The following is a 13,922-nucleotide window of genomic DNA, read 5'->3' as shown; positions in this document are numbered from 1 at the left end:
CGCCCACATGTTGCGCGGACTGTTAGAGACTTCTGTTCAGCACAACGCATGCAACTTCTTCCTTGGCCTGCTTATTCGCCGGATATGTCGCCTATTGAGCACGTGTGGGATATGGTTGGTCGGCGTCTCACTCGTGATCCGCGTCCTGCAGTTTCCAAAGACGAACTTTGGTTGCGCATACAAGCGATATGGAATTCTCTTCCTCAAGCAGATATTCAACATCTGTTTGACTCCATGCCACGTCGTATAGCAGCACTTATTGCAGCGCGTGGTGGCTGCACCAAATACTGATTTCGGACGCTTAATTTGTTTCTTTTGTTTTGAAAATTTCATCATTTATTTGTATCAGTACAAGTCGTTTCTGCATTAAATTTCATTTGATTCTGATGATTCTTTCATGGTGTTGCATTTTCTACAAACAGCAGTTTATATTTCAAATTCCTTTAAAAAAAAAATTATGACCATTTTAAACATACCAATCACAAAAAGCATGAGTAAGATGTTAATACTGTTGTGTACTTCTTCTTTATTGCCACTTTCTGGTAACTCAGAAATTTTTGAGCATTCTGTAGCCGAAGTTGCAGTCATTGATGCTGTGGTCGTTGTAGATAAATTTTCAGTTTCTGAACTGAAACTGCAAAACATGATGTTTCACTCACTCAGTTTCATTTTTCAATAGCTTCAGTGAAGCCTTCTTACAGGACAATTAAAGGAAGACTTACTGTTTTCAAAAATAAAAACTTTGAAAAGAAATGAATCAAGTTTATCGTGAAAACTGTAAGTAAAAGGTTTATACTGATACTTCGGAATTTAGTTTCAAAATTTGCTAATGAATGGCGCTACATTAATAAATTGAGCGATTAGTTCTAGCGTTTAAACGTCATACTAGATTACTAAGTTTAAACCAGGCATTCAGTAAAAAAATTTCATGTTTCTGTGATCGGGATATCTCAGGTTAAATTATAATCCTACAGTATTTGCATTCTTTTGGAAAACTTTATAAATAGTACCACGCCATCTATTAGTAATCTTTGTAACTAAATTAAAAAATTTTAAAAAGAAACTTTTTACAGCTTTCACATGCACCATTTGTTTATACCATTTGTATTACAATTCTGCCATTTGTTTCATTTTTCTATCGCCCTTTTTTTCTCAGATTTTTAATTTTGAAATCAATAAGTCATCCGTTGGGCTTTCCGTAACTTTAATGTCTTTAACGGAATTATCTTATTAAGTTATAATTTAAATTATCCATTTTATTAAATTATCCATTTCCAAGTTCTTAAAGTTTAACGAAAAAAATTAATTTGAAAAGTTATATTATTCAATATATAATTAATAAGCACACATAAAATAAACTAAAGTAAAATTAATTTAATTTTAAAAAATTAAAATGAAGATAAAAAAAGAATTTTTTAAAAAAATGGAACAACCTGAATTACTTATGATCTAATGGTCGGATTTCAACGTGCTAGGACTCAATGGTTAGAAGCAGTGATCTCAAATATGCTAATTCAGGGATGGGCAAACTTTTTCGGTCGAGGGCCAAAAATCGAGAAAAAAAAATGTTTGGTGGGCCAAGTAAAACTTTCAAAATTTAAAAAAAAAAGCGATATACAAGTTTTAATTTAAATATTTAGTGAGATGAATGAAATTGCGATTTCATTTTTAAAAGTACCTTATATTAAGGTTCGAAGTGATATGTTCTTATTTTAAGGAACAAAGCTAAATGTTTTTCTGTTAGTCTACTTCTGAAATGATTTTTTTCAAAGGTTCATAGTTGAAAACTCTTGTTCACATATATAAGATTAAGCAAACATAGCGCTGATTTTCTGGGCATGAAATAATAAATTTTGGAAACTAGCTTTTGTTAATGATTTGTAAAACTTTGGCATATTTAGAAACAACTGCTTCAGATGATTGTTAGATGGTCCGTTCGTTGGATCTTAAAATGCGCAGTCTGCCAAATGTGAAGTATAATTTACCTATATTAGATTCCTCGCGAAAGACAAACGCTAGTTAGAGCCAATCTAAGGCTATTCTATAAAGAACTTCTGCTTTCAACATTATACCAATTGAAGCTGTGTGCGCTAACTATTTCCATCAATTTATGTTTTGTAGAACAAAAATAGAGAAAGAAAGGTTATCAGTACTTTGTTAAAAAGGGAAAAACAGAAATAATTGTAAATAGTTGACAAGAAAATGGATGTATATTGTTTATATTTGCCACTGATCGGCGAATTAAAATTCCATCCGCGGGCCGGATAAAACCTTCCGGCGGGCCACAGTTGGCCCGCGGGCCGTAGTTTGCCCATCCCTGTGCTAATTAATTAGTGCAGACGACATTTCAGGGTTACGAAATCAGGCGCAAACGTACTTACTCTAAATAAACGTACCTTTTTTGTGATGGGCTTAGATTCTTAATACTCAAAGTATGGAGGGTAGTTGCAATGTCGGAATAGTTTGGTCAGGAGAGCAGTAATGTTATTAGTGTATTTATTTAATAGTATTTTTCGCAAAAATCGCCACATTTCTGGAATTTTTTAAGTAATTTGAAAATTTTTTGCATGCATTATTTAATTTGTTTATTGAAAGATAATTCCATGCAAAAATTAATTTTGAATAATTATTTAATTAGAAACAGACGGAACTATTCTGAACTGAAATGTATACAAATTTTCACAGCATTTTAAACGATGCAATTTTATGTGCAAAATATGAAATTTGAACAAATTGGTTGAATAATCTAAATTAAGCCTGAGAAATCAATTTATTAAGGATGCTACTTTTTACGCTTCACGAACAGTTAATAACAAGGAAACGTTAGGTACGTAACCCATTCATTCATTCATTCATTCATTCATTCATCCACCAATCGTAATTTTGGCCTGAATCAGAGAACGATCAATCTTCAATTCAGCACTCCCAGAGGCATTGATTTTTTATGGGAACATGGAGGACTTTGCGACTCGACAGATTTAACGTGCATCAGTCACCATTTACTACACGGAGAGTATTCGGACCCACGAACACTCGGACATGGGGCAAGCGCCCTAACGACCAGGCTATCCCGGCTCATTCAGATTGTTCTATTTTTTAATTTGCGCACTCTAAAACTTTTAAAAAAGAAAGGTTCATCAAAAAAAAAAGTTTGAAACTATACTTGTTTTTATATCGTAGTCTCTTAGTTGGATGATTAGTAGTTAGCACTGATTCAAGATTAGTTATCTTGGGTTAGTATTTGCTTTTTGCTCATGCCACACAACTCAATGATGTTTTTTCAATGAGTGTTCACAAAAAATACAAGTAAACAAGTTATTACCCACACAACAATGCTTCTAGGTCAGTTGCAAATGACACAAAAAATATCCTTCTCAGACCAAAATACTAACATTAATAATAGTAACAAAAATAAAAATAATTTTAAAATAAAGCATATCATCATTTTGTTTAACAAAATCTCTATATTTTCCTTCACTGTGACAGTTTACTTTAATTTGTTAAATTAACGCACTACCATAATCTTAAGCCATTAAGTAATCTACACAACTTAAAAATAGCTCCTAACTTTCGAAACTTAAAGGATGTGAAGCTAAAGGAAAATGTTGCGTGCGTATACCTTTAAGTTAAAAAAAAAGATTAGCCTTATAGCAGCTCAAAACTTCAAACATTATAGCTAAAATTATAGTGTATAAGTCAATTTTTCAAGATAAGAGCCGTGATGATCTGCGGATAGAACGTTTGCCAGGTGAACCGAGTTCGAATCCCAGTGATGACTGGTTGATACGAATTCCGCATCCGGCTTGCCTCAACCACAGTGCTGACGTAAAATATCCTCAGTCTTAGACGGATAATGGGTTAGAGTCCCCTTGCCGTCAGGCTGACCGTGGGAGGTTTTCGCGGTTTTCCTCTCCATGTAACGCAAATGCGGGTTAGTTTCCTCCAAAAGTCCTCCACGAAGGCAAAATTTCTTCCATTTCTTGATCCAGGAGTCCCCTTGTCTTCTAGGATTGGGTTCAAAATTACAAAGCCTCGGAGTTTAACGTTAGTAGTCGTGAACCCAAAAGATTTGATCGGTTGTTCAACGACAATTAATGAAAAAAAAATTTAAAGGCCCGTAAGCTGTTTATTGTAATCACTGAATTTATTAAAGTACAGCAAAATTGGGTACTTTATTAAGAACTTGAAAAAAAATGTGGACTATACCACTAAACACTTTGCTCCTTCTCATGGTGCTCAACATTTTATTTTTTAAATTTAAAATATAAAACCAGTTAAACTATGGGACAAAATTAACGGTAACCACCAGCCACAAGAAGACTATTAAATATAAAAAATTGCGAGTAAAAAAATTGTTTGTCAGTCATCACCCTATTACTACTTTTTTTTGTCTAAAATGTGACTTTAATCATTATTTTTTAATGAATAAGCATTATTATGATTGTTTTATAATATTCTGAAAATTATTTTTTTTTTGTGGTTGTCTTTTTTTAAATTGTATTCATTTTACAAATGAAACTTATAAAGTTTACCTTATTTTGAGATATGCTTTAAGAGGAATACCATATTTAATTAAAATCAATATTTTTAAAATCGCTTAAATTTTTGAAAAAGTAATCACCACTAAGAAGTCTGTAGCTGGTCACAAGCCAGTAGCAAAATTTTCTATTTTTGACCTTTATGTTAAAATAGTGACAGCCATAACTGTTTTTAACAACAATTATGGCTATTACTATTTATTATTTATGGCAATCACTATTTGTTCACAGTTAATATCTTTGCAACAAATTCGGGAAAAAAAGCTGGAAAACAGACATATAAATTAAAATAATGTCAAGCATAGCTTTAAATACTCCTTAAAAATCGATTTAATTTTACGAAAGATAGGGTAATTGAGATTAAAGAAAGGTAAGTATCTTTGACAACAAAAGAATAATGAATATATAAATTTGAACACTAACTTCAATAATGCACTTTCAAACATCAAAGCAGCCTGATAACTTTGTTGTTGTTGAACTGAATTATTCAAAGAGATGTTGACAGAGCCATATCGAAGAATCGATGAGCCCGTAACATTTAAACTATTCCCTACTGACGTATTCATTAAAAACACTTTTGTATTAGTCAAAAGAATAATAACAACGATAATTGCATTTTATTACTATTAAACCTTTTGCATCAATGTAGACTTAAATTTTGCATTGCAAAATTGTGGAATTAGCTTTAAGCTCGGTACCGGTTTTCTTATTTTTTTATTATTTACCATTCGGTACATAACCAAATTTTTTTAACTTGTTTTAACTGATGAAGAAAATAATTTGGAAAATAAAGTTTTGGAGGTGCCAAAAGAACGGTTGACAAAATCATGGCAATATTTTTGTAAAACGTAATCCATTTAAAATATGTTAATAGAAGCCATAGTGTTATCGTTCATGATAAAACTAACATCCATATAAGCAAAGTAGAATGTTTATATCTATATATTTGTGTATATACCTAATACGAATTCTCAATTCTGAATCAATCCTCATCTAATTTGGTATATGTACATTCAAAGATACGGCTGATTTAACCGTCTAACTTTGAAACTGCCCCGATCACCGGTTCGTGTCCTACATCCCAAAGAAAAAGATATTCCAATGAGTTTGTCATATTGGTGACAAATCACTCATATTATAATATGAGTGATTTGCTAGCTTGCAGATGTAATCCATCGAAAACTAGTTTTATCGTAATTTCCTTTGAATTCTTTATATTAGGTTTCCTATTGTGGGGAGAGCAGAAATTGACAATTCCAAATTTCATCTATCAAAAAGAACCTCAAGAGTTATTGAATTGAGTTCACATGCTTCATATACTAGTGAATTGATGCTTAATAATCGAAGTTACACCAAAATACTCTCCCATCAGAATTTCATCAGGAATAGAATTCGATAAATGGATACCACTAATTAATTAATTACGGTTTTTGCGAAAGACCGAGAGAGCTGTGTTAAGTTCACCGGATTTTGAGCGCTGGTGACGAGAGCTGTATTAATTTCACCGGGTTTTGAGCATTTGTCGTGAGAGCTGTATTAGGTTCACGGTTGTGTGCGGGGTCGCTACTGTGTTGCTATTAGCGGTCGAATGTGTGCAGGATTCAGTTGTGTGCAATTGAGACTGAGAAGCCACAGCGTGAGGAGAACAATGACGCAGTCACAAATGGCAAGTTAACTGTTCAATGTGTACCGTCCATCGGAGTAAGCGTGATCATATCACCTCCGAAGGTAACGAATGTGAAGGGAGTGGAAATCGACAACTTTCATCAGTCAAAAGGTACCTCCAGATTGAATCGAGTTAGCATATCTTATAAACTAGTGTATTGCTGTTTAACCATAGCTAGATTGCGGATTAAACACTTCAAGGGAATGAAAATATCTCCCAATGGCCATCGAAGCTGGAGAAGTTGTCCTCACTGCATCGACACCGAACTCTCTCCAGACCATATCTTTGATTACCCAGCCATATTGGAGAAGCTCTTCAGGATCCATTTGGATCCCTCGCAGCAGCTACTCCATTCCATAGAGATTATTGATGTGGCCAAGGCTGTTTTAGATACTTTCGGACAAATTTATTTTTCTTTGCACTACTGGACAAGACAGCATCAACACCAATTGATGTTTAATCATGGTAGTAGATACGCCTCAAGGGGATCGCAAGTAAAATTATCATTAATAATTTCACAACTTATAGGCGTGTCGTCCCTGAATTCGTATTATAAAAGGTATATGAAACCACGTATAAGAAACCACCACTTATAATAACACTCTTTAATATCGTGCTTGATAAGCTTATTTTTGTGGAAACTCATAAATAACTGATGACATAAAATTACAGTTATAAACCATTGAAAAAATATGATAAATTCTGAATATCACTCTTTAAATGGGGTCGCAGTAGCCCAGTGGTTTGAGAATCGAACTACGGTCCGGAGAGGGACTGTTCGATCCTGGACTCCGCTAAAACCCACCGTGTACATGCGATATACGTGCTCATAAATCCCGTGGAATCGAAAGTCCCGTGGTCCGTTCTTGAGAAGTACCATGGGTACAGGGATGTTGAGGAAATTTCCTTCCCTATGTCTAAATTGGGGAAATGGTCTCACAAAAATTGCGATGTCCTGTCTTCGGATCATCATCAGGAATGTTTTCGAGACCGTCGTCAGCAGCTCTAGGGACGATGTAAATAAAATATCTTCCTACCTACCACATTTTAAGTGATACTATATGCATATATAGTGATACTATATGTATGATACTATATGCATGATATCACATGCGTCTCTGAGATACTAAGTAATATTGCTGTGATACTGAATGATATCATATGTAGAGTTAAAACTTACCGTAAGTACGTTTTAATTCTAATTCTATGGTGAATCTAAATAACAAGAAGCTGAACAGGAGTAGACAACAAATAATTAAAACTAAAGTTTGTATATTAGGTGCCATGCATTTGTAGGATGGTGATTTAAAGGTACTTATCCGTTACTATGGGGAAAAAATCTAATACCACAGTACCTATATCATGCATCTTTATTCTCATTTACACAGTACTTATTACGGTAATATAAGAAGCATTTAATTGTAAATTTATTTAAGTATTACTATTGCGTATCAATTAAATATTACTTTCAACAGCCTTCGAAATAAATTAGTTCGTTCGTCACAATGATTATAAATAAATGAAATTATTGTAGGAAATTACAATTAACTAACTTCGGTTATTGTATTGTAAATTTGGTAATTGTATTGTTAGGTTTCTTTGTACAAACTGAAATATTAAAGATGTTTGCATTAAAATGCTAAATTTTACGAGGAAATAAACTTTTAGTGTATATAAATTTTAAATTAACACGTTGTTTTTAAGTCAATGATGCTTACTTAATTAATTTTGGTTATAGGTTCAAACTGGAATGAAAATATAGGTTTTACGCTAAAAAGCTAAATTAAAGAGTAAAATTTGCTTCTTCATTTAGAAAGAAAACATTAAAAAAACTTATTAATATTGACTCCGTTGAAGCTTAATTAATTTTAGTAATGAGTACTACTGTTATTGTGTTGATTGGTGTTATTAAATAAGTGTTGATATATCTATCACATCTAAATTGAAAATATTGCACTGATGCCCATTAATGACATTTTAGTGATTTTGAGGAATTTAGTTTGTATCTCTCTTTAGCTTCTCATATAAAGAAATAGTCTGATTCGAAAATATAGATGGAAATGATTTTTTAACGTATTTTAATGTAAAGAACGTGGTCCTATTCCCCGATATGGGTGCTATTCAGCTTTAGATCTTTTGGTACAGGCTAGTCTGGGAAGTAAAGCGAACCTTGCGCACTGCTGACCAATTTTCAATCACTGTTCCAACAGTCTCGATGCTTTAATTTTTCAGCACATAATATTCTTTAAAACAATTAACTGTACATAAAACCGTCAATTATTTTAATTGCTTAGTTATTAAACCTATTTAAAAAAAATTAGCGAGCTTAGTGGGCAAGATAATGAATAGTTTTAATTTTTGTATATTCTTATGTTTTTAAGCAATACAGTACTGAAATAACTTTTCAAATACCAAAAAATATGATCATAAAATTTTTTATTAAAAAAAAGCAGATGATTTTTTTAAAATTAAAATTTTGCAGCATTTTTATCATTAGCTTGCTCTAGCTGCTAGAAGTGGTAACTTAAGAGATATGAATATAAGTTACGAATATAAGTTGCCAACTCACAACTGACAACCAAATTGCAAATAATTGGTAATAAATATAAAACACATTTTTTTTTTCATAGGGCGAAAGTGACTTTAAAATATTAACAGTCTCCTGCGATTAAGCCTGTAGTGGGACTTGCATACCTCCTTGCAACGCAACTCAGTGTGCCGATATTTTGTTGTTATTCCACTATAGATGATAACCTCTTAGCCACTACAGTTGAAGAGGTCGCCATTATTCCCTTCTTGTAACTGTAATGTTGCCCAGGGAACGCCAGACGAGGAGGCGAGGTTATTTAACACTTCACTTTTCAACATTAAAACATTATTTTTAACTGAATTATTAAAGCAATTTGTTGGATTCCAAAGATTAATCTAAAATTATAAATCAATTTCTAATTCGTTGACTACTTTTTTTATTTAGAAAATGACTGCTAATTTATGAAAGAGGCGAAAGGTAACCATTTACAATATTTCATGAAAACAGCAGTAGTTATATACACATTTTCTTTTTAACTGTCTACCAACGCAAAATGTTGAAAAGTCAGTGCAGTTCCCCGAAGGGGCTGCGATTCTATTTCATTCTAGGTGTTGACATTCTCAACAGCCCCCCGGGGAGTAGAAACAAATCGAAAAGCCAGCGTATCCCATGAAAACATGTCTCATCGAAGTAAGAATCAAATTCTGATAAATAGAAAGGCCAAACAATGTGATATACTCAACACTTAATTTAGAATAGCCATTTACTAAACATCTTATAAAAATAATGGTTGAAAGTTAATTTACTTTCTTCTTTTTTTCTCATAAGGAATCAATTTTGAAAAGTCAATAGCTCAAATAAATCTTAAGGAAATAATGTAAATATACATAATAAATAAGAATAATATAAGGAAATCTTAACTAACTTAAATGATTACAGTTTTGTTAAATTTTGAAAGAAGCTATCGAAAATGTAAAACAGCCTTTCTATTTGGGAAGAGTTTGAATTCGTAACTTCTTTGATAATGATTCCACGAAAAAAGCCGAAATTCCCGATCCTTTTCTTTTCTACTCCCCTACACTCATTCTGATTGGTGGAAATACAAAATCATCGAACCTGTATCCTTTGAACCCATTTGCGCGTTTACGTCAACCTAAACGGGCGAACCTACATTTCAAGATGCGTGTGCATTATATTTAAACATCTCTCAATAGTTCTAAATTTCTATCTTATTGATAAAAAAAATATATTCCCAGTAACAATTTTTGTGAACAAAATCCTAGTAAACAAAAAACCCTACAAACAATTAAAAAAAAATTTGCATAAAGTTTTTTTATTATTTTGTTTTAACTATCTATTCTCCCACTCAACCTAAAACAACCATTTTGGTTACAAAATTAAAAATTATTTTTGGGAGTTTGTAATTACAGCTCAAATTTTAAATGTAATGCGAAATAAAAAAGAATAAATTGGGTTTTTGTTAGAGTTTTTTTTATCTTTTAATTTTTTAAGCCTATTACACTTTTTCATTTTTAAAACTTTCTTAAAATTTTAATTAGGTTATTTAATTTGAAATGCTGATATTTTTTTAAAATTTAAAATGCTGTTAAAATATATTTTCTAGTTATTTTATTCTTATTTTTCTTATTATTTTATTCTTATTAATTACTTTATTCTTTATTAATTATTTTATTACTATTCGACACAATGATTGCAAACTTCTGATATTATTGGCCATTGACGAAATTAATCAAAATGGCTGAACTCTGATAATATGCTTATTTTGGTATTGGTTATTCTCTATGCTGTTATGTTATGATAAAAAATTCTAACTTGTTTTTCGCGAGCTATGCAACCTATTTCGATCGAAAAAATTTAATATGAAATTAATTCATTTAACGTGTTTTAAAGTGTTTACACCTTAAAACTCATTAAAAGTATAAGAATAAAAAAATTACTTTTGTGATACGACTTTAGACGTGTGAAAACTGGTTTTATATTTGTTGACTAATTTGCTTTATTCTTTTGGATTGTTGATACTAATGTTTCAAAAATCCAAGTCAATTAAATAACTTTTTTGTAAATTATATTTTTTCTCGATTGAAGTTTTTTTAAACAATATGGTAATTAACACTAATGAATTAGCACATTTTAAGTATGTTACTCCAATATATATTTTTTAAGCATTGGTAAACTTTTGTGGTCTAATAAAAATATTTAAGATTACTCTAATCATTATTAAAATTAATTTTTCCTTCAGAGGACGAATTCTGGTTGATATTTACGTGTGCTTACACTGAATTCAACAAAAGCTATTTACTATAGGGAAGCTAGTTAACTAATAGAGAACTTTTCTTATATTAAAGAACTTTATTATTCAAAATAAAAACCTATAACAAAGGACTCATTTATATTGAAATTTGATAAAATAATTTCATTTTTCTAAAATCGATATAAGGACTGAGCTTTAAATGACCATTAAGAACTTCTCATTCTAAATAAGATTGACAAATAGTGAATATGTTTAAATCTTACTTATCTCCTTGGTGAACTTGGCCATTAACGGTCTTAAGTAGATCGCATCATTGACTGCTGAATTTAGCAATTACCTTTGCATTTTCTCTACCAGATTATCAGGGTCCGACTTAACCTAATTGGGGCCCTGGGCAAAAACTTCTTTGTGTGTGGTGACCCCTCTGCTTCACTACTTTAGTAATGAAGGTATATAATATGGAGGAATTTAAAAGCATTAAATTTTGAAGTATTTAAATTTTTCACCTCATTGTAGGTAACAAGAAAATTGTCTCGAACCTAAAACGGCTATGAAGTCCCTCCCCCTCCAATGGTCAGACAAAATATCGTTCAGTCCATTTTATTGATTTTCTGATAATTCTATGTCCATCATGCCAATGCAGTTTTCTGATTGTTAACTTTGTCATCTAGCAGCGAAAAATCCATATCCTTCCTGACAATAGAGCTACATTTACGCAATTACCATGGCTCAATTAAGCCAATCAGAAGCCCGTGTTCTTGTAAACATATCTCATTTTGCAATATATCTGAAAATACAGGCTTTTGATTGGCCAAATTTGCCCAACGTAATTGCGAAAATTTATCTGAATTCCCCCTTAAAAAGCTATAGATTTACGAAAAATAAAGATTGCGTTCATACGATAGATTAATGAAAAAGCTAACGCGAAACTGACGGATTTTACTCTAAACTGATATTTTATTTTAAAAAAAATTCATTAAAGATTGTAACGTAAAATAAACTTTCTATTCGATTCGGGGGCTCCCTCTGAAGCGGGGACCAAGGGCAACTGCCCCGTAAACCCCTGCCTTAGTCAGGCTCTGCAGATTATCCTAATATCTTAATTTCTATAATTTCCTTAATTTATTTAACTGAAGAGTAAGTATTATAAGCTTACCTTTCATCTTGCTTTCATCTCGGACACGTGTGAACTCTAAATCTGGTTCATTAAAACCATTGTTTTTAGAAATTATCTTTATGATTTTTTGTCAAGCGATATTTCATTACAAACATTCCCTCAAATTAGACATTCTTAATAACTTGAGTTCTTCAAAACCTGTTATTTGGAAAGTACTTCTTAACTTCCTTCTTGTTCTTTTTCCATCTGGGGCCCATGAAAGAGCTAAATCTGGGTAATTGAAAAAAACATTTTTTTGAAAATATTTTGGTAAGTTTTTCCTAAGATTCTTCGCACATTTTTTTCTTCTAAACAATCACTCTCACCATTTGTTCTTAATACATTGAAATCATTCAAAATCAACCACTGAAAAGTTAGTAGCTCATTTCTTCTCTGGGATTTATGTAATTGTGAGATCTTGTAATATGAAAAAATATTATTCAGGTTTAAATATCTTAAGGATTTCTTTTCAAGCGATCTCTCATATCTTATTTATTTCTTCAACTGGCCATTATATCTATATAATATTTTTACTACGTAAATAAAATAAAAAAACGCGAAATTTGTGATTACTCTCACCAGATATTATTAATAACTTGAGTTCTTCAAAAACCATTAGCTGAAGAGTAATTTTTAACTTCTTGCTTGTTCTTTTTCCAACTGGGGGCCATGTAAGAGCTAAATCTGGGTAATTAAAAAAAAAAAACATTTTTTTGAAAATATTTTGGTCAGTTCTTCCTAAGATTCTTCTCATATTTTTTTTTCTTCTAAATAACCAGTTTCACCATTTGTTCTTAATACATTGAAATCATTCAAAATCAACCACTGAAAAGTTAGTAAAATCGTCCTTGCTCTTTTTCTCTCTAGGATCTTTTTCTCTCCTACATAATTGTGAAATCGTGTTTTATGAAAAAATATTATTCAGGTATAAATATCTTGAAGATTTGTTTTCAAGTGAACTCTCAAATCTTACTTATTTCTTCAATCACATATTAAATACATAATTTTTTTTACTATGCAAATAAAAAAAATGCGAAGTTTGTGATTACTCTATCTAGATATCTTTAATAACTTGAGTTCTTCAAAAACCATTAGCTGAAAAATAATTTTTAACTTCTTTCTTGTTCTTTTTTCTATTTGGGGCCTATGTAAATGTTAAATCTAGGTAATAAGGAAGAAAAAACTTTTTTCTGAAAATATTTTGGTGTTTTCTTCAAAAGCTTCTTCTCATATTTTTTTTTCTTCTAAATAATCACTTTCACCATCTGTTTTTAATATGTTTAAATCATTCAAAATCAGCCACTGAAAAGTTAGTAAAATCGTCCTTGCTCTTTTCTTCTCTAGGACCTACATAATTGTGAAATCTTGTTTTATGAAAAAATATTATTCAGATATAAATATCTTGAAGATTTCTTTTCAAGCACTCTCTTATATCTTACTTATTTCTTCAGCTGGCCATTATAGATATATACATTTTTTTTTAAAAACAAATTTGAAAATATGAAACGCAAAATTTGTGATCCCTCCAACCAGATATTCTTAATAACTTGTGATTAATATTCTTAATAATCTTCAACAATCGTTAGCTGACCAGCAATTTTTAACAACTTTTTGTTCTTTTTCCATTTGGGGAACATGTAAGATTTAAATCTAGATTATTAAAAAACCAATTTTCCAAGAATATTTTAATGTTTTCTATCCAAGATTCTTCTCTTTTTTTTTCTCTAAACAATAACTCTATTTGGAATTCATTGTATACC

The 13,922-nt window shown here is 31.2% G+C and overlaps 1 protein-coding gene across 2 annotated transcripts in view; it reads right to left on the bottom strand.

Annotated features, from left to right (window-relative positions):
* Positions 1 to 5,178, bottom strand: part of LOC107446854 (sodium/hydrogen exchanger 8-like) — a 48,011-nt gene extending 42,833 nt beyond the window's left edge. Inside the window, exon 1 of one of the 2 annotated variants that reach the window (XM_071180495.1) lies at positions 4,962 to 5,178. In XM_071180495.1, coding sequence (XP_071036596.1) covers positions 4,962 to 5,104 — 143 coding nt within the window. In that variant the 5' untranslated portion in view covers positions 5,105 to 5,178. The remainder of the gene's footprint in view (positions 1 to 4,961) is intronic. The other variant, XM_071180496.1, reaches the window with a different exon arrangement.
* Positions 5,179 to 13,922: the final 8,744 nt, after the last annotated feature.

This window comes from Parasteatoda tepidariorum, chromosome 4 (assembly GCF_043381705.1).
Source record: "Parasteatoda tepidariorum isolate YZ-2023 chromosome 4, CAS_Ptep_4.0, whole genome shotgun sequence".
Taxonomy (NCBI): Eukaryota; Metazoa; Arthropoda; class Arachnida; order Araneae; family Theridiidae; genus Parasteatoda; species Parasteatoda tepidariorum.
Note: the sequence above shows the minus strand (reverse complement) of the source record. Positions and strands in the feature narration are given on the sequence as shown.